The following is a 20,865-nucleotide window of genomic DNA, read 5'->3' on the forward strand; positions in this document are numbered from 1 at the left end:
TTCACAAAACGTAGTACCCTATGAGTATAATGTCAATGAATCATAGTTGCAATCGGCTAACTGATACAAATATCTGGGTGCAACACTTTGTAGGGATATGAAATGGAATGATCACATGGGCTCAGTAGTGGGTAAAGCAGCTGGTAGAGTTCGCTATATTGGTAGAATACTGGTAAACAACAACCAGTCTACACAGGAGATCGATTACAAATTACTTGAGCGACCCACTCCGTACCATGTAAGTCTAACAGGAGGTATTAATGTTACAAAGAAGGGCAGCACGAATGATCACAGGTTTGTTTGACCCATGGCAAAGTGCACCTATTCAGTCAGTGTTCCTTATGTTTTTTCACCATTCTCTGTGAAAAATTTAAAGTTCTGTCGATATCATGGTCTACAGGCGATCATACGAGAACAAGTTCTAGCTATGAATGGCAATACTGCTCTGCATAAACAGTCGATTATAGGGTAGTTTCCATGATCGTTGCCTATGAAACGTGCTGTCTCCGAACCAAATATATCGAATAACGAAACACATCGAGCTCACGGCTGTCGTGGCGGGAGATATGGGAAGTGTTTAAAGCATTGTCAAGGGAGAATCATGTAACGTCTAGCTTTGTAAATAAAAATGAGTGAAGCCGCTGTAATCGCGAGTCTTGATTCTCTTACTTGGCGAAACTTAATTTCTCGTTTGTGTAGCGCTCAATCTCGTTCAGATTTCTGCTGGGAATAGGGATCGCTGCCAAATTACGATTTCAGGAATTATATGAATTGTCATGGAGACAGCTGTGTGAAACTAAGCAAAAAAGATGCTAATGCTGACTTCCCATTTCATTTAGACTGCGCGCGGTGTCTGGAAAAGACATCGATAAGGAAAAACATACAGTTCGACAACAAGTGTAAGTTGATCATTGAAAAGAGCATTAGTTCAGTCACACCCTACAAGCGACCGTGTCGGAAGCTGAGTTATCGACAAACACCTTTTGTAAACTACTATGGGTTCTGTTGGGAAGTCGGCTATGTGATAGTCATGAATGACAATGTTCATATCGGTGAACAAATCAAGATGGTTGGAATAGACGAATCGCGAAGAGCTACTCGGAAATACAAGAAAGGACAACCACTAAAAAATGAAATTGTACACATATGGATCTTTGGAGGCACCGAAAGGGAATCCTGGAAACGCTTTACAGTTCGAGAGACAAAAATACTTAAGTGTCTCTCAGAAAACACCAAAGTTATATCAGATGCCCTTAAGTCCTACAACACCTTGAAGAAAGAAGGAATTTATAAGTCATTCTGTGGAATTTGTCTCTTCAGACGATCCATCTGCCCATACACAGAATATGGAGTACTTGTGGAAATCTGTCAGATCGTGGATTAAAAGTTAAGGTCGACAGGGAGACAAGGACGAACTGTACCTCTTCCAGTAATATTCGCTCCAACTAAGTTGATATTCAGCGTGATGGCTGATGGAAGCGACTGTAAATGGGAAATACCTTTACGGTCGCTTGCATCAGACACCGCGTCGAGTGTCAACTTAGTTAGCTCGTACAGTACCTGTATTTCCACAATTCTCGGTTGCGTGGGAACGTTCAACCTTCTGAGACTCTTCCGGTGTTCGTCAGAGACATATCTAGATTGTACCCAGCTTACGGGGAACAAGGATTGCTTCCTGCGACGTATACAATCTGTGGAGTAATCAATGGAGAAGACATGGTTGACGAGGCAAGTAAGTGAAGTTACTAGTTTCGTTTTTAATTAATTTTACATTAGTTTTTAGTCGTCGCTCTAGCCATCACAATAAACAGAATCCATATTTACCGCCACGAGAGTAGGTGCTCGATATGGATCGTTCGATGCATGCGTTACGTTATAGCCGCGTACTGGCTACGAGTGGCGGCACTGTTCTGCGTGAACAATTGAATATAGACTTCGACAGCTTTGTTTTCGTAATCACGTAGTGCCAACTGCGCAGTATGCAGGCAAACATGTGGAAGTGTTTAGGGCGTGCATAGCACGTGGGTATCGGTATTCTGTTCGTTTTTATAGTGTTTGTAGTTATGTAATTGTGATTGTAGTACCATTGTTGGATTGTTTGTTCGGTGCTAATCAGTCGTGTGCCATTAAGTGCAAGCTTTTGTTCACGTCAATTTCTGTATTAGCTTGGGAGACATGTCACCTACTCTAGCTCAAAGTAAAACGGAAGAACGACGAAAACACAAACTTCTCAAGAAAATTCGTAAACAGGAAAAGTTGTTGAAACTTGCGAAGAAATCTAACGAAGAGAAGAACGCGCCACCTGACAAAGACAAGATAGCGGAAGATGATAAAATATCATTATCGCTGATTGAGATGCCTACTGTTAGCATAGCTGTGCCAGGTACTATTTTGGAAAATGCTCAGAGCCAAGAACTGAGAACATATTTAGCCGGTCAGATAGCAAGAGCAGCATGTATATACAGAATCGATGAGGTTAGTTATGTTTACAGATGAGGTTTTTGGTATTATTACCATGTTATGATAGTTGACCCAGAGAGAAATCATGTTTGTACAAGAGAAGTTCCAGTATTTCTTGGTGCCAGATGTATCACTCTTTATGGTCTGCCTATGCAGTTTTTACATGCATTACAGTAAGCATTCTACTTGATTTAGTTTTGTTTGTTTTCAGTGTTATATAAAAAAGGTTGTTCATGTGTGTGTCATTCCCAATTCTGTCCTCAAAGGAAGAAGAACCTGAAGCAAACATTTATATAAGGAAGGTTTTGCCCCCATGTAGGAATCACTCCTCTCCCCTACAAAAACATGTAACAATGTTGTGCATTAACAATAAAACTTGCAAATGATGTGTATCTGTAATATGCCATGTGTGCGCAAACTTTAGGACCAATGTTAACTTCGAGGTGTCTAGTGACACGAAGTGCAAAATAAAATTTATAAGATGTCCTTCGAACTCTTAATTGCAGGGATTCTTTGAAGGAACTTGCCTGGGTCGACCGAAGCGTCCGATCCCACCTGTCGGCTTTGACCTGTGACGTAAGGCTGTTGTGGTGTGTGACTTCATGGTCTGCTCTGAGATGTGTCATACTTGTCAGTATGAAACACAGTAACATGAGAGAGCAAATAGGCGCTAATGTAGCGCAAATGAACTCCGTGTCATGAAACACGAGAAATCAAATAATGGCATAATCTGAACAAACTTAGTTATTATAGGATTACAATTAAAATATCAAAGAATTTTTTTAAGTGAACACAAATGCAGTTAGTTAAAAGCTTTGAGGTTGTTGGAATTTGTAGAAAACATTTCAACACAAAGTTCTTTCAGATCTGTGGATGGGACACAGTGTCCTTGCATGTCCTCCATGCGACATTGTGCTTCAGTTACGGCTTTTAGTTGCTTCTGTTATGATATCTTAGGCAACTATAGTTGTTTTCAAAATTCTTTTATTCTATTTGTCAGCTCCAGGTCACACAAATGGTATTAAAACTATCAGTCAGAAAACAAATGTGAACAGTTCCATGCATAACAGAGTGACAGTCAATTAAGATTTTTTTTTTTTTTTTTTCATTTAAAAATAAAAAAGATCAAGAAACATTATAAGGACAAATGGTTTTATTGTACTGTCTAGAGTTAAGTAATGAAATGTAATTTTCTTACCAAAGCAGTTTATTTCTTTCATATAGTGAGAGTTGTGTATTTAAAATAAATATATAAAAATCTGCTATCAGAATTACGTAATTCAGATACACATTTTGTTCTTATCTGTATGGAAAATAAATGCATTAAACATATATTTCACTAATGAAATTTAAAAAAAAGTCCAGTAATGAAATGACATCTCCTAGTATTCAGATGACATTATCACTTGAAAAATTCATTCTGAATTGCTGTTATGTGGGGAAAGTGGTACTTGTTCCTCTGGTCTACAGTAGTTGAAACCAGTTTCTCTACAATTTGATCTTTTTTCCACCCGGTCTTTCTCTTCCTTTGAGGGAAAGGCCGTCATCTTCAACTATAAATCACCTGCTCTACAAAAAGTCTTGACTTTTTTCTGGCATGGGCAACCACAGCAAAATCCTCTTGGAGCAAGACAATATGATTAATCAGGTCTCACAGATTTGTTGTGACTAAAGCTTGCTTTTTGAAATTGTGTGCAAACCTCTGGGGGGATAGTAAGTAATATTGGTACTCAATAATAAAAGAAGAAATAGGTGTAACAACATGGATAGTTTTCATCTGCTGTGCTGGGACTATTCACATCCATATTTGATCTAATTCCTCTTTATTCTCTGCAGTTTGCTGGGCAGAGAGAAAAAAAGGTTATGCTGCAACATCTTTCAGTTGTAATTTTTGCTAAATCTTCAACAACAGATAGTATGTGTTTCCCAACTTTGCAGATATTCGAGACTGCAGACTGTGCAGTTCCACCAATCCCATCCATGACACCTTTGCAATGTGGTGTGGTGGAGAACTGTTTGTTCCCTAGCATTCTCTAAAAAAATGTCAACTTGGCAGTGTGGAAACACTGCTTAAATTGATGGCGCAGCCAACAGTGCAATACATAAAAATGCTTACTAAGATGGTATCTGTTCTTTCGGACATGTCCAAAAGAACAGATACCATCGGTGACCAAGCAGCTCGTTACATTGAAATTACAATGAAATGAACACCACCGGCCACTTGACCATTTTCTTCTGTCCGAATGCAAAAACAGTGCCCGAACGCTTACGGGAATCGGCAACACGCCGTGATTAATGAGTATAATGGGCGGGGGCACTACGAATGTAGTGCAGGACAATACATTGAGAATGTGGGTTTTGCAGGAGGTGTGCCAGAGGTAAATCCCTGCAGTTGCGCTATCCTCTGTGTCTTCAGATGGATAGAGCGTCTGCCATGTAAGCAGGAGATCCGGGGTTCGAGTCCCGGTCGGGGCACACATTTTCATCTGTCCCCGTTGACCTATGTCAATGCCTGTAGGCAACTAAGGGTGTTCATTTCATTGTAATTTCAACATAATAATGCCTCTATCATCTTGGCCTAACTCACAGCAACCTTCAAAGGTAGCCAACATTCTTTTACACTAAATAGGAAATTAAACTTTTTTTACTATATTGAGTTTATTTGTAATTTGGCGTTTTCAATGTTTCCTGCAGAAAGTAATTAGTTAGCTCAAGGTATGGGAAAAGAAAGATTGTTTTTCAAAATAAATAACCATGTTCTACATGTAGTATGCATCCATTAACTCATTTCATTGTAAATTTGTAGTAAACAGGGTTATTAGCTCACCTTTCGCAGTCACTTGTCAGGCAGGCTGTATAAATGTCATTCCATTGCTCCATTTGATATTTTATTACTGCATGTGTGTCATTCAGTTTCCATTATCAAATTATGTTAAAATGAACACTTTTTGTTCCTGCTGTGTGACTTATGTTTATCTCATAAATCTATATTTGATGTGTATTTTCAGCCTTCCATAAAATTACATTGGTACTGAAAAACAACTTTTAGGCTTTAAAATATCGTGTTGGCGACCTTACTAATTAAATCAGTTCAGTAAAAACTATTGAAATGGACTGGTTTAAGATATTAGATGTATTTCAGAGATATTTACCTAATAACAAAGTTTTGTTAAGTTGCTTTAAGAAATCAATTTTTCAGGGTAACTAAAAGTTGAAATTTCAGACAGTTCCAGTGCTTCTTATCATAAATATGGAGCTTCAAATTAAAAAATAAATAATGTTTCAGCTAATAGAACTAGTAATCAGATTTGTAATAAAGAGAATTTTTGTTGTTATGGTTTATGTCAGTGTTCTGGAAGGAACAGATCGCATGTTTACATTGCAAGTACGTCTTCAACCTGGGGAGTTGTTGTTGTGGTGGTCTTCAGTCCTGAGACTGGTTTGATGCAGATCTCCATGCTACTCTATCCTGTGCAAGCTTCTTCATCTCCCAGTACCTACTGCAGCCTACGTCCTTCTGAATCTGCTTAGTGTATTCATCTCTTGGTCTCGCTCTATGATTTTTACCCTCCATGCTGCCCTCCAATGCTAAGTTGGTGATCCCTCAATGTCTCAGAACAAGTCGTACCAAACGATCCCTTCCTCTAGTCAAGTTGTGCCACAAGCTCCTCTTCTCCCCAATGCTATTCAATACCTCCTCATTAGTTATGTGATCTACCCACCTAATCTTCAGCATTCTACTGTAGCACCACATTTCGAAAGCCTCTATTCTCTTTTTGTCTAAACTATTTATCGTCCAAGTTTCACTTCCATACATGGCTACACTCCATACAAATACTTTCAGAAACGACTTCCTGACATTTAAATCTATACTAGATGTTAACAAATTTCACTTCTTCAGAAACGCTTTCCTTGCCATTGCCAGTCTACGTTTTATATCCTCCCTACTTCTACCATCATCAGTTATTTTGCTCCCCAAATAGCATAACTCTTTTACTACTTTAAGTGTCTCATTTCCTAATCTAATTCCCTCAACATCACCCAACTTAATTCGACTACATTCCATTATCCTCGTTTTGCTTTTGTTGATGTTCATTTTATACCCTCCTTTCAAAACACAGTCAATTCCGTTCAACTGCTCTTCCAAGTCCTTTGCTGTCTCTGACAGAATTACAATGTCATCGGCGAACCTCAAAGTTTTTATTTCTTCTCCATGGATTTTAATACCTACTCCGAACATTTCTTTTGTTTGCTTTATTGCTTGCTCAATATGAAGATGGAATAGCATCGGGGAGAGGCTACAACCCTGTCTCACTCCCTTCCCAACCACTGCTTCCCTTTCATACCCCTCGACTCTAATAACTGCCATCTGCTTTCTGTACAAATTGTAAATAGCCTTTCGCTCCCTGGATTTTACCCCTGCCACCTTTAGAATTTGAAAGAGAGTATTCCAATCAACATTGTCAAAAGCTTTCTCTAAATCTGCAAATGCTAGAAACGTAGGTTTGCCTTTCCTTAATCTTCTTTCTAAGATACATGGTAAGGTCAGTATTGCCTCACGTGTTCCAATATTTCTACGAAATCCAAACTGATCTTCGCCGAGGTCGGCTTCTATCAGTTTTTCCATTCATCTGTAAAGAATTCGCGTTAGTATTTTGCAGCTGTGACTTATTAAACTGACAGTTCGGTAATTTTCACGTCTGTCAACACCTGCTTTCTTTGGGATTGGAATTATTATATTCTTCTTGAAGTCTGTTTCATAAATCTTGTTCACCAGATGGTAGAGTTTTGTCAGGACTGGCTCTCCCAAGGCTGTCAGTAGTTCTAATGGAATGTTGTCTACTCGGGGCGGGGGGGGGGGGGGTCTTGTTTCGACTCAGGTCTTTCAGTGCTCTGTCAAACTATTCACGCAGTATCATATCTCCCATTTCATCTTTATCTACATCCTCTTCCATTTCCATAATATTGTCCTCAAGTTCATCGCCCTTGTATAGACCCTCTATATACTCCTTCCACCTTTCTGCTTTCCCTTCTTTGCTTAGAACTGGGTTTCCATCAAAGCTCTTGATATTCATGCAAGTGGTTCTCCTTTCTCCAAAGGTCTCTTTAATTTTCCTGTAGGCAGTATCTTATCTTACCCCTAGTGAGATAAGCCTCTACATCCTTACATTTGTCCTCTAGCCATCCCTGTTTAGCCATTTTGCACTTCATGTTGATCTCATTTTTGAGACGTTTGTATTCCTTTTTCCCTGCTTCATTTACTGCATTTTTGTATTTTCTCCTTTCATCAATTAAATTCAATATTTCTTCTGTTACCCAAGGGTTTCTACTAGCCCTCGTCTTTTTACCTATTTGATCCTCTGCTGCCTTCACTATTTCATCCCACAAAGCTACCCATTCTTCTTCTACTGTATTTCTTTCCCCCATTCCTGTCAATTGTTCCCTTATGCTCTTCCTGAAAATCTGTGCAACCTCTGGTTCTTTCAGTTTATCCAGGTCCCATCTCCTTCATTTCCCACCTTTTTGCAGTTTCTTCAATTTTAATCTACAGTTCATAACCAATAGATTGTGGTCAGAGTCCACATCTGCCCCTGGAAATGTCTTACAATTTAAAACCTGGTTCCTAAATCTCTGTCTTACCATTATATAATTTATCTGATACCTTCTAGTATCTCCAGGATTCTTCCAGGTATACAACCTTCTTTTATGATTCTTGAACCAAGTGTTAGCTATGATTACGTTATCTCTGCGCAAAATTCTACCAGGCGGCTCCCTCGTTCATTTCTTAGCCCCAATACATATTCACCTACTATGTTTCCTTCTCTCCCTTTTCCTACTCTCGCATTCCAGTCACCCATGACTATTAAATTTTCGTCTCCCTTCACTACCTGAATAATTTCTTTTATCTCATCATACATTTCATCAATTTCTTCGTCATCTGCAGAGCTAGTTGATATATAAACTTGTACTACTGTAGTAGGCTCGGGCTTCGTGTCTATCTTGGCCACAATAATGCGTTCACTATGCTGTTTTTAGTAGCTTACCCGTACTCCTATTTTTTTATTCATTTATATCTAACTTTAACCCATCCATTTCCCTTTTTAAATTTTCTAACCTACCTGCCCGATTAAGGGATCTGACATTCCACATTCCAATCCGTAGAACGCCAGTTTTTTTTCTCCTGATAACAACGTCCTCTTGAGTAGTCCCCGCCCGGAGATCCGAATGGGGGACTATTTTACCTCCGGAATATTTTACCCAAGAGGACGCCATCATCATTTTGTCATACAGTAAAGCTGCACGGCCTCGGGAAAAATTACGGCTGTAGTTTCCCCTTGCTTTCAACCGTTCGCAGTACCAGAACAGCAAGGCCATTTTGGTTAGTGTTACAAGGCCAGATCAGTCAATCATCCAGACTGTTGCCCCTGCAACTACTGAAAAGGCTGCTGCCCCTCTTCAGGAACTACATGTTTGTCTGGCCTCTTAACAGATACCCCTCTGTTGTGGTTGCACCTACGGTACGGCTATCTGTATTGTTGAGGTACGCAAGCCTCCCCACCAACGGCAAGGTCCATGGTTCATGGGGGGGGGGGGGGGGGGAGTTATGTAGTAATGTAGTACATAGAAGTAGCTTCAGGCGTGGCCCAGAGAAGTGTGTTGGGATCCTTGCTGTTCATGTTGTATGTAGTAATATATTCAAGTACATGTAGTTGCGTAAAAAGTCAGTTTAAATTTTTAAATTTAATTTCCTAGTATTTTACTGTTGTCTTTGTCTTCCTTTTTAGCCGGCCGAAGTGGCCGTGCGGTTAAAGGCGCTGCAGTCTGGAACCGCAAGACCGCTACGGTCGCAGGTTCGAATCCTGCCTCGGGCATGGATGTTTGTGATGTCCTTAGGTTAGTTAGGTTTATCTAGTTCTAAGTTCTAGGGGACTAATGACCACAGCAGTTGAGTCCCATAGTGCTCAGAGCCATTTTGTCTTCCTTTTTAAACAGAGTTGAATTGGTAAGAAGTCAAAACTGTTTGTGATACCATTTGTGTGAGCCTAGTCTGAAGAATGCAATAAAATAATTTTATGTACAAAACTGCCGCTGTGTTCCCCCTTGGGCAAAATGCCAGGCCAGTTTATACTTGTAGTTGTTTTCGGCTTGTTCACGCTGGTCAGGGATGACACACAAGGCTGCTGACTTTCTTTAAAAATGCATCCTGGAGTCAGATCAAGCAAGGCAGGACCGTGATCGGAGTGGTGGCTTTCTGTTTAATAGATAAATTGATATGACATACTGAAAGCTTTGGGTCAAGGCAGTTTGGTAGATGCAATATTTCTCAATTTCCAGTAATTATTTGATCCAGTACCATGTCTGTGCTTATTGTCAAAAGTACAATTGTATGAGGTATTGAGTGAAATTTGTAACTGGATTTGGGATTTTTTAGGGAGGGGGCAACAAGTTATCCTTGTTGAAGAGTCATCAGCATATGTAGAAGTAGCTTCAGGTGTGGCCCAGAGAAGTGTGTTGGGATCCTTGCTGTTCATGTTGTATGCTCATTAGCTATTTTTTAGAATGACTGCATTTTCACCTTTGACTTTTGGTTTTACTTCAATAAAATCTTCTAATTTTAAAAGCTGTGATACTTCGAACAAAACACGTGAACTTTTAATTGCTGTGTTCGCCATCATCATCAGGAGTTAAAAATCTCTGACTGCCTTTTAGGGAAGCAGGAGTGGCAGTTTCAGATGTGGCACCAGTCCCTCACACTATTTGATGTCACTTGGTCCTGTGGCAGGATAGGGCTGCCCAACTTGCCTTCCGTACATGCGTCAGTGTCACTCAAACCCTCTGGTGCTGCCATTACATCTGTATAAGCAGAAGATCTCGCCAGTCCTGCCAGTCAGTGATTTTAACTCCTGATGACAATGGTAGAGGCAGTTCTCAAAAGCTTGATTGGTTTATTTGAGGTGGCACAGGTTGTAACCCACCACGATTTGATTGAGGCCTGCTGTCATAAGACTCGAAGGACACATGTTAGTTTTACTTAAAAATCAGCAAAGATGTTTATCACATATATTTTATAAATGTGAAAGTTTGTGTGCATGAGAGTATGTTACTCCTCATACTGAAATCACTGGGCAGATTGGGAAGGAATTGGAATGGAGTTAGTGTATACCCTAAATTAACACATAGCCTACTTTTAAAAGTGTGTAGTAAAAGATATTTATTGAATTGAAGAATACAGGGTGTACATAAAGTTTGGGAACACTTTCAGTTTTTTATTGCACAAGAACTAAGCATTGTACAGATGTCATACATATTGCATTTTGAAGAGACAATCTGAATTTTTTTTACATCACGTGGTAGAGACGGTACATACATCAGATCTTTAATGTGTCCCCACAGAAAAAACTTATACGGAGTGAGATCTGGTGATCGGGGAGGCCATTTCATGAAACAGCTGTCCTGTTCTGTAGCACAGCTGGGGATCTGGCAGCTTCGTGTTCAGGTACTCATGAACTTCATGATGAAAATGGGGTGGAGCCCCATCCTGTTGAAAGATGAAGAGAGAATCCAATTGCATTTGAGGCATCAGCCATTGCTGCAACATGTCGAAGTAGGAATATCCAATGACAGTGCTTTCGGCGAAGAAGAATGACCCGTACAGTTTTTCACGTGGCGAGTTACAACCTTTGGGGAATCGCGCTCAAATTCAGTGCATTTGTGTGAAGGCTTTTTAGCCCAGATTTGACAATTATGACTGTTCACTTTGCCATTAGTGTGGTGAAAAGTGGCTTTGTCGCTAAAAATCAAACGAACAACAATGCCATCCCCATTCAATTGTTGCAACTGTGAACAAAACTCAAAACGCTTGCCTTTGTCATTGTCATTGAGCTTCTGCACTAGCTCCAGTTTGAATGGTTTCATAGACAGCTTCTGTCAGAGGACTTCCCACACTGTCATTGGACCCATTTTGAGTTCACAGGATGCACTGGGACGTCCACTTCTCTTTGACAGGCACAAGCAACCTGTCGTAACAAATTTGTTGTTCTGGTGGTAAATGGTCTTCCTTGTTGATGGCTTCTTACTGTATTTGGTTCTAAACATCCATTGAACAGCTGTAGCACACTTGTTTTTGTTGAACTCCAACACACAGACAGCTCGCTGCACACCTGAACTTGCCATGTTTGCGACTAACGCTGACTATTTGCAAATTACCGAACTATGCTGTGGTGGTATACATGAGGAAAGAACTTCAGGTATTTCTCTTCAAAATGACATATGTACAATATTTGTACAATGTTTGGTCCTTGTGCAATAACTAATTCAAAGTGTTCCCAGACTTTCTGTAAACCCTTTAATGAAATGTAGAACAATAATTACTCACAGAAAAAGCTAAATTTAAGTGACTTAATTACAGACCACTGATGATGCTTTACCTTAATGAAGTGAAACAAGTTTGGTGAAAAAATGGTGCATTTTTTATAGTTGCGATGACAGAACGTAAATACCCATAAGAATTGTAAAGCAGATATGGACAATATGGCAAGCAAGTGAAGAAAAAACTATTTACTCTTTGACTGTTGAACTGTTGGCAGTACAGAAGCATCCGGTTCCACCTGTCTGTTTTGACCCATGAAGTCATCAGTATGGCGGAAACTTCTACTTTCAGCACCTCCATACATGTGCCAACAACTGCAAAAACAAATATAAATAATACAATAACATCTCACTCCAAAAATAAAATGAAACTAATGGGACCGTCATGGGAAACTAGGGGCTTAGGACAGGGACAAGGTAAATAACAATAAAATAAACTCCACTTGATTTGAAAACAGACAAAAAAAATTTACTGCATTCCACTACACCAACAAAAAACACTGGACTCGGACACTTCCCTTGACCTATATAGCTCAACTGCAACTGTCAGTACCAAAAAACCAACCCCTACAATTACAAAAAATGTAACCAATACCCCAACACCTCAACAGCCCAAAAATCGGACATCACTTCATAAAGTAAAACACAATCAATCTACCATAAACACACAAAACATTGCAACTCATGTAGAATAAACTGAAAACAAAAATTACTTACCATCAACAGTTCTGGCGATAAAATCTAAATTGGCCACTCCAACCGCACGCACACAAGAATGCAACCAAAACATGAACAAGAAAGACTCCCAAACCACCCACTAACCAATCCCAAACCACCCATCTCATAAACCCCCCAAAAAAGCTGCCAATAAATAAAAAAAGCAGAAAATAAACAAAAATCAATCACACCTTACAAATCAACAAAAACTGCAATGAAACAGGTCCTGTACAACATAATCATAAAGCCCACCCACAACCCATCCCCTTAAGTCCACAACAACACCCCCCCCCCCCCCCCCAATGCCCACACAAACCCAACTCTCTCAACTCACCACCCTCGCCCTATAATACATCTTACCCACAGCTCTAAACAAAATACGAAAGATACAATAATCCCCAGGGATGCTCTTGTGCCAGCAACACTCATCTAAATCAGATTGCAGGTTAGAAGAGTGCCTCTTCCTCCTTCCTATGACTGATTTACCCCCACCCCCGAAGACCCCTTTATCATATTAATGCACGGCCCAGTTTCATATTTTTTGAACTCAAGATTCTGCTTGACAACCCTTCTACGATGAAAATGCGTCTAAAATAACAGTACTCCCCTCCTCAATATATTCTTCAATCTACCCCACCAATTCTCTCTTAGTACAGCCCTCCAAAACCCTAAGAACACAGTCAGCATACTCATCCCCAAAATAACAGCCACCCTACACCCATAGACCAATGTGAAAAGTACCCCTCCCAAACTTCCTCTTCCCAAACTAAAACTCATCGATCGCAACCACCATGCCTGGCCCACCCAACTCATCCCTACACTTAATGTACTCAGAACAAACTGCTCTACAAAAAGAAAACTAACGTAACATCGTTCTCTTGCTCACTCCAGTCTCGTGCGCAAAAACTAATAAGGGACCTATAATAAAAATAACACGTCAGCAAAACAGTCTCCCTCATGGCCAACCTAGATTTCTTGAACCAGGTACCACGTGTAATGAACCGCCAGACTTTATCACGCCAACACTGCCATATACATACGTCCCTTGTCCGAGATGCCATATCTTTCATTAGCCCTATATTTTCACCACAAATACTACATCTGACAACCTCTGCAAAAAGACCAAATAACTGCAAGAACTTAATAACTGACATCTCGTCTCCTCCCCAAACTCGACACACAATGAAGTACTAATACATTTTAGGAGTATATCCATACCTAACAACAGAAACCACGCAATGAATTAAACTTCTTGCCGCACAACAAACACCAAACCAATAAACCTAACAAAAACACCAGACACATAAACAAACAAAAGTCGTTACTAACTCACTGAAAGCACTTTAAACACACGATACATGATGAACAGCTAACACTCCCAGCAACGTTGCACTGTCAACACGAAATCACAAATGAACCCAATACAGCACATTACACTCAGTACATAAACATACACCACCAGCGGTCACCAGCAAACACATCTACGAACACAACCAACTCAAAAACTCTGCGTCGTAATGATATCGCACAACACCATTACGTAACAGGTCAAAGCAAATGGGAGGATTCGGATGCTTCTATTTGACCCAAACTGTATTGTGTTTGTGAAAATGCTTTTATTCATTAATATGTCCTTTGAAATACGATTCAGCGTAATGAATGCAATGCTTATACAATCCTTATACTCCATACAAGCTTGTTGATTTTAGCCATTGAGTGTCAGGCTTAATGTCGTAGGATTTTTGGGTTTGATTATGGTATGTAAGCATATCTGCTGGTAACGGGCACACACGTGAGGACAGATGATGTAGTTGCACATACAAATATTATAAAATTTGCACTGAACAAGAAATTGCTTATTTTCTTCCTTCATTGAGTTAGTATATTTGTTACTCCTTCACGCTGAAGAGGTTGGACAATTTGGATGAACTTTGGAATGTAGATACCCTCTAACCTGAATTAACACGAAATCACTGTTCCTGTGAGATGGTCAACGTGACTGTTGTTCACAAATGATGGGTAATGTCACTAAAACATCATCCAGAAAGTTAAATGCAAAGGAATGCATTAAGGTTAACATAGAGATTAGTTTTTAAATGTTTCGACAAATTCAGTAAGTGTGTGCATAAACCAAGACAGTAGAAATATTCCTGTAGGATAAAATCATCATTAAACTCTGTAACATATGTGAGTGAAAATATTTCTAAGCACCTGGATGCACCAAGATTGCGCAGTGGCACTAGCTTATCCATCACAGACTTAGAAGGCATATCATGCAGGCCACCATTGTCACTGGTGGATCCAAAGGAGAGACAGGATTGATATGACAAATTCTTATCATTCCAACAAATTGTGTTTCTGTCCAGTTTCAACCATTGCAGTTCCCTTCGAAAGTGACCTCCTTGATAAAGAAGAATTGAGGACAAATGTTAAAAATGGCAGGTATTTCTCTGGACAAACCATGTTTTTCTTCACAGACAGATGTGCATTGTCTGCCCGCATGTATTGAGAACCAGAAATTTCTACATGTACGGAAAGAACAAGAAGTCTCAGAACATTTTTTACAGTGATGTTACAGCAGATTTCTTGCTCTCCATACACACTAACACAATTACGATCTTCTCAGTGCTAGGCATGTCACAAACACTCGTGAAATTATTTACTCCTTTTTGTGGCGCATTTTGTAATTTGCTACTCGGTTGCGTAGAACTTTTTTCCTTAAGTAATGGAGTGAGCAGCATGTATTCTGTCAAATTCTTTCATCATTTGATGCCTTTTTTCCGATGTTGCGTGGTTTGCTAGGCCACAAGTGGCTCATGGCTCAATACCTCTAAGACATAACTTTGTGATGGTGCATACACGAGGACAGTGAGTTTCGACATTAACATTCCTTTATGAATAACTGTTTAATTGTAGGTAACAACACAGGGTTCATCTAGTATACCCATAAATACTGCATGAGAATTCTTACTGTAAGTGTGTTTGAATGCAACATAAGTTTGTATTGTGGTGCACTGTTTCCTTATGTGTTTCATGAAATTGCAAATTTTTAGAAAAGATGTAGCTTGTTGTGGCTAGTTCGTAATGTCTCCAGTACCTCTTGCTTTTGCACCATTCAAGTTGGATGACACAAGATTGTTTGAGGAGGCTCAATACTATATCGAGTGCTGTTGCAAATCGAGAAACGTTTGAGCCCATTTGAATGCGAATACTGTTTGTCGGGCCTCACTAAAAAGTACTACTGAAGTACCAGTGATTTACACTGTCGACATCAGTTGGTATTGCATAACTTTTGTATTTATAACTTGAGTGAATGCTGTTGTACCAAGAGGTGTGAGTACTACTGAACAATCAGTTTCATATAGACAAATTATTTACAGAAGAGAGGAAAAACTTGTAGAACCCAACCTCAGTGAACATTAGTTTGCATTCCAAAGAAGTGAAGGAACATGTGAGGAAATACTTGACGCTGTGTCTTGTCTTAGAAGATAAGTTGAAGAATGGCGAACCAACATTTACTGCATTTTTGGATTTGGAGAAAGCTTCCAACAGTGTTGATGGGACTATACTACTTGAAATTTTTAGGACAGAAATATAAAATACAGGGAGCAACTTGAACAGAAGCAAGAATGCAATTATAAGAGTTTGAGGACATAAAAGTGAAGCAGTAGTTGGGAAAGGAGCGGGACAAGATTGTAGCATAACCCCAGTATTAATAAATCTCTGCTGTGAGCAAACAGTAAAGGAAACCAAGGAAAATCTTTGGGAAGGGAATAAAACTTCATTGAGAAGAAATAAAAACTTTAGGATTGTGATGCAAAGAGAGAGCCAGAGTTGCAACTAAAATGGATGTTTATTTAGCACTTGACTGGTTTCAGGCTATGCCCATTCACAAACCAACCAGCATTTGTCTAAAATGTTGATCCAAAATAGCACTAAACAAAGTGCGTACTTATTTTGGATGGACTTTTTCTTGGCGAACATTGTTTGGTTTGGGAATGGGCTTAGCCCGAAACTAGTTACTGGCTAAGCATCCATTTTAGGTGCAGCTCTAGCTGTCTTTTTTTTTTTAAATCACAATCTAAAAATGAATTGCTATCCCACTATATGCAGCAAGCTGGAGCTATGCAAAAACTTTGAGGTTTGCTGGTGACATTGTTATTCTGTACAAGAAGGCAAAGGACTTGGAAGAGTAATTGAAAAGAATTAATGTAGTTAGTTACTTTCATGTTTCATGAATCTTTTGCACAATAAATTGTAATGATGTGGAATGAGTAATTTTACATTCAGATCACAAATTAATTTATGAATGTGGCTACAAGCTGATATTCCTAGGTGTCTTCTTTTTAAAGTTTTTACACAATACAGTGCTTGAAATTCTTCTATGAAATAGGGGGAGTTGTCAAGGAGATACATTTTCAGTTTGTTTGCAGATTTTACTTTGCTGTTTGTCAGACATTTTTTATCGGTGATTAAGTTATCAAAACTTTTAATTGCAACATTGTGCACACACCTTTCTTACTAAAAACAGTTGTAATGTGGGGTAATGAATGTCATTTTTCCTTCTGCTATTGTTTATGTGCATCATTGTTCCTTTTGAACTGAAGTGAATTATTTACAGCAAACTTCATGAGCGTTCATAATGTCTTGAAAAGTTAATATAAAATGAAAATCAACAAAAGAAAAGCAAGGATAATGGAACATAGTTGAATTAAATCTGGCAATATTGAGGGAATTAGATTTGGAGATGGCACACCAAAAGTAGTAGAATAATTTTCTTGTTTGGGCAACAAAATAACTGATGATGGCTGAAGTGGAGAGAATGGAAAGTGCAGATTGGCTGTAGCATAAAAAAAACATTTCTAAAAGAGAGGAATTTGTAAACATTTAACTTAGCCTTAAATATTAGGAAGTCTTTTCTGAAAGTATTTGTATGGAGTGTAGCATTGCATCGAAATGAAATGTGGACGATAAGCAGTTCAAATGAGAAGAGAATAGAAGCTTTTGAAATGCAGTGCAACAGGAGGATGTTGAAGATTAGAAAGATATACTGAATAACTAATGAGGATGTACTGAATCAAAGTGAGGAGAAAATACTTTCAGGGCAAAAGTTGGCTAAAAGAAAGGCATCAGTTGGTAGGACACTTTCTGAGTCAACAGGTAATAGTCAGTTTGGAATAGAAGGAAGTGTGCGGAGTAAAAATTGTAGAGGGAGGCCAAGAGATGAGTACGGTAAGCAGATTTGTTGGGATGCAGGTTGCAGTGCTTACTCAGATATGAAGAAGCCTGCAGAGGACAGACCAACTTGTAGAGCTGCATTGAACCAATGTTTCTACTGGAGACTACAACAGCATTTTTGTCTAAATAAAAGACACACACACACACACACACACACACACACACACACACACACACACACACACACACACACACAGAGCCACTCAAGCCAAGCATGCACACCTCACGTACACATGACCACTGTCGCCAGCCACCCAGGCCAGAATGTAGTGGTCCTGTGTACATGTGCGCCTGCTTGAGTGAATGTGTGTGTGTTTTTCTTTCTTTTCTGGAGCAGGCTTTTTCTTTGGCCTGTCTGCAATTTAACATGTCATCTTTATGTTGAGTAGCAATCTAATCTTCTCACAATTATTTCTATCCCAACATGGACTTCCTTTTATCTTTTTAGTAGCTTCTCATAAAGCTTCATGCAATATTTTGAAAATGTTGTTATGTTTAGAAATTATGTGAGAATCGTAAAAGGCATATACTTACTTTTGCAGGACTGAAAATACTGCACGTATTACTGTTTGTGTAAAATATACATTTTTTATTCTGAAGTACATTTTGTTCTTTACAGATTATTGTTTTTGATGATATTTGTGTCGGGGATGAAACGAAATGCGAAACTGTGCCAGAAGCGGATGGCATCAAGATGACCCGCCGGAGCTGCACCCAGCTGGCGAGGATCCTGCAGTACCTGGAGTGCCCCCAGTACCTCCGGAGGTTCTTCTTCCCCCTGCATAAAGACCTCGAGTACGCTGGGCTTGTGAACCCCCTCGATGCCCCTCACCACCTACGGAAGGACGAAGATTTTCCATTCAGGTCAGTGGCGTGTAAAGAATAATTTTTAATGGTGTTTTTCAATGCAGCCTGCTGTCTCAGACACATTTATGTTCAAAGTGTTTCTTGAAGTTTTTGTGATTGATCGAATATTCTCTCATCTTTTGGGTGTGAGTGGGGAATGTTATTAATTATTGGTCCGATATGTTGACTGACAACCTTGGGTTCATTCTTGAGGTGATTTGCATTTGACAGCAGCAATACACCCGCCTTCTGTAGCCCAACGAATTGGAAAAGGCCAAATCTTGTATTTCCTCTGGTCATTCCGTGGTTAATGGTAATGTTAAGACGCTGGTCACAAACTCAGCCAACTGGGATTCTTTGGTCAAGGAAGCTGTGGAAATACAATCTGCAATCTGCTCAGCTGAGATGAGGGTTTCAGGTTTGACAAATTGTGGAAACCTCTCATTTCTCATCCAAACTCTCAAAGAAAATATTGTTCTAAGTGTTCATTGCCTGCCATTGCCACCCATAATAACGAACCACATGCTGTATTTCATAAGCAATGTGGATTCACTGACTGTGCTTGCTTTTTTTACTGTGAGATGTGTAAAGTTGTATGTTTGACTGACACTTGTGTTACCAACAGTATTAACTCTTACGTATGTGTGTTTGCTCCACAGTATTGTATAGAGTGATTTAAAAATGTTGTAAGTGACTCACTTGTAGAATGGCAATAAGGCTGTCAACTGAAATATAGGAACAAGAATTAATAATATCCTGGATGCATGCCTGAAAGATGATTGAATATTGATGTACAAAATTGTTGATGTTTTTGTGGTCACTTGTTGACACATTACCTGTTAGCTTCTGTCTCAGCATCTTTGGCTGATGTTTGTTTAACTATTTTCCTGATGTTTCGTCAGCAAGTTTTTAGGCTGCCACCAGCAGTGTAAGGTGAATCTTTGACAATGCTAGCCACTCGTGCTGGCAGCACATCAGGAAAACATGAGTGAAGAGGCAGTCGTTAAACATTGACATAACTAATAAAAAAAATTTATTTTTTATTTTATTTATTTATTTTTAAGGAAAGCAAGAAAAACAAAATGTGTAACTGTTTCAAGAATTCATTTTGTGTGTGTGTGTGTGTGTGTGTGTGTGTGTGTGTGTGTGTGTGTGTGTGTGTGTGTGTGTGTGGGCGCGCATGAGCAGGAGAGAGAGAGAGAGAGAGAGAGAGAGAGAGGAGAGAGAGAGAGAGAGATAGATAGATAGATAGAGATAACGAATGTATCTAGATTACCTTCCCACGGTGGTGACCTGTCTGGAAAACCTGAAGAATTGGCAGTTCTCATGGAAATTTAATTTACTGGAAAAGATGAGGAAATCTCAGGGAATTCTAGAGACTGTAGGTGGAGTTGAATTCCATATTGATGGGAATAAGTATAGGAGTCATATTTGATTACAAATCATTCTGAGATTCCACTTCAGAAACAATTAATCATGGAGTCATGTAAGGAAAGGTGAAAAAAAGTGCTCTGCACTATTGAAAATTTTGTTATTTGATTGTTGCTGCCTCCAACACACTTGCTGACCTCAAGAATCTTCATAATTGTCCGTAGGTTTTCAGAATGTAGGTCTGTTTCCCACTGCACAATTGGAAGCACAACAAAGTGTAACATATGTGTGAAATTTTGTCATGCATCTGTAAATTCACCAGTCATACAAAAGCAAAGGTTTATTTTGAATTTTACAAAAAATGTAAATCCAGATCTGTGTTTGAATTTGTGTATTTACATTAGCATTGAATATTCAGGCTTAAGACCATTTTTTGCTCATTTCAGTGCAGAGTAGTACTTGGCCACCTTCCTCACAGTGTGCTTCAATTGGACGGTGACCATAGTGTGAAGAGCATCTGATCTGAAACGAGATGCAGTATTGTCGAAGTCTGTTGATATTAAGTTCTAATGGCGACATTCCAAAGCATGTCCCAGTGAGTATTTCTTGTATTCTTGAGAATATCGCACAGTTGCATGACGTGGCATGCAGTGGTGATAGGCTATGGTCAATTTCATCTACATCTTGTTTTTAGTTCTAGCACAACTTGGAATAAGTGATGTACATGGCAACTCAAAAGAGTGTTGGCTGTGAAATCTAGTGAAGTAAAACTTGCCCTCTCTCACAACAAAAATTGGTTCACGAAAATTGTAATTTCAACCTGAAAATGTTGGAGAGATGTCTTATCGAAAAAAATCGCTAGCC

The 20,865-nt window shown here is 39.3% G+C and overlaps 1 protein-coding gene across 3 annotated transcripts in view; it reads left to right on the forward strand.

The window, feature by feature from the left end:
- Window positions 1–1,620: 1,620 nt before the first annotated feature.
- Window positions 1,621–20,865, forward strand: part of LOC126425148 (putative methyltransferase C9orf114) — a 43,174-nt gene continuing 23,929 nt past the window's right edge. The window contains exons 1-2 of one of the 3 annotated variants that reach the window (XM_050088100.1): window positions 1,621–1,732; window positions 18,404–18,648. In XM_050088100.1, the coding sequence (XP_049944057.1) occupies window positions 1,706–1,732; window positions 18,404–18,648 (272 nt within the window). In that variant the 5' untranslated portion in view covers window positions 1,621–1,705. Of the gene's footprint in view, window positions 1,733–1,976; window positions 2,476–2,506; window positions 2,634–18,403; window positions 18,649–20,865 lie in introns of those variants that run through there. The other 2 variants (XM_050088098.1, XM_050088099.1) reach the window with 2 other exon arrangements.

Source organism: Schistocerca serialis, chromosome 10 (assembly GCF_023864345.2).
Source record: "Schistocerca serialis cubense isolate TAMUIC-IGC-003099 chromosome 10, iqSchSeri2.2, whole genome shotgun sequence".
Lineage (NCBI taxonomy): Eukaryota > Metazoa > Arthropoda > Insecta > Orthoptera > Acrididae > Schistocerca > Schistocerca serialis.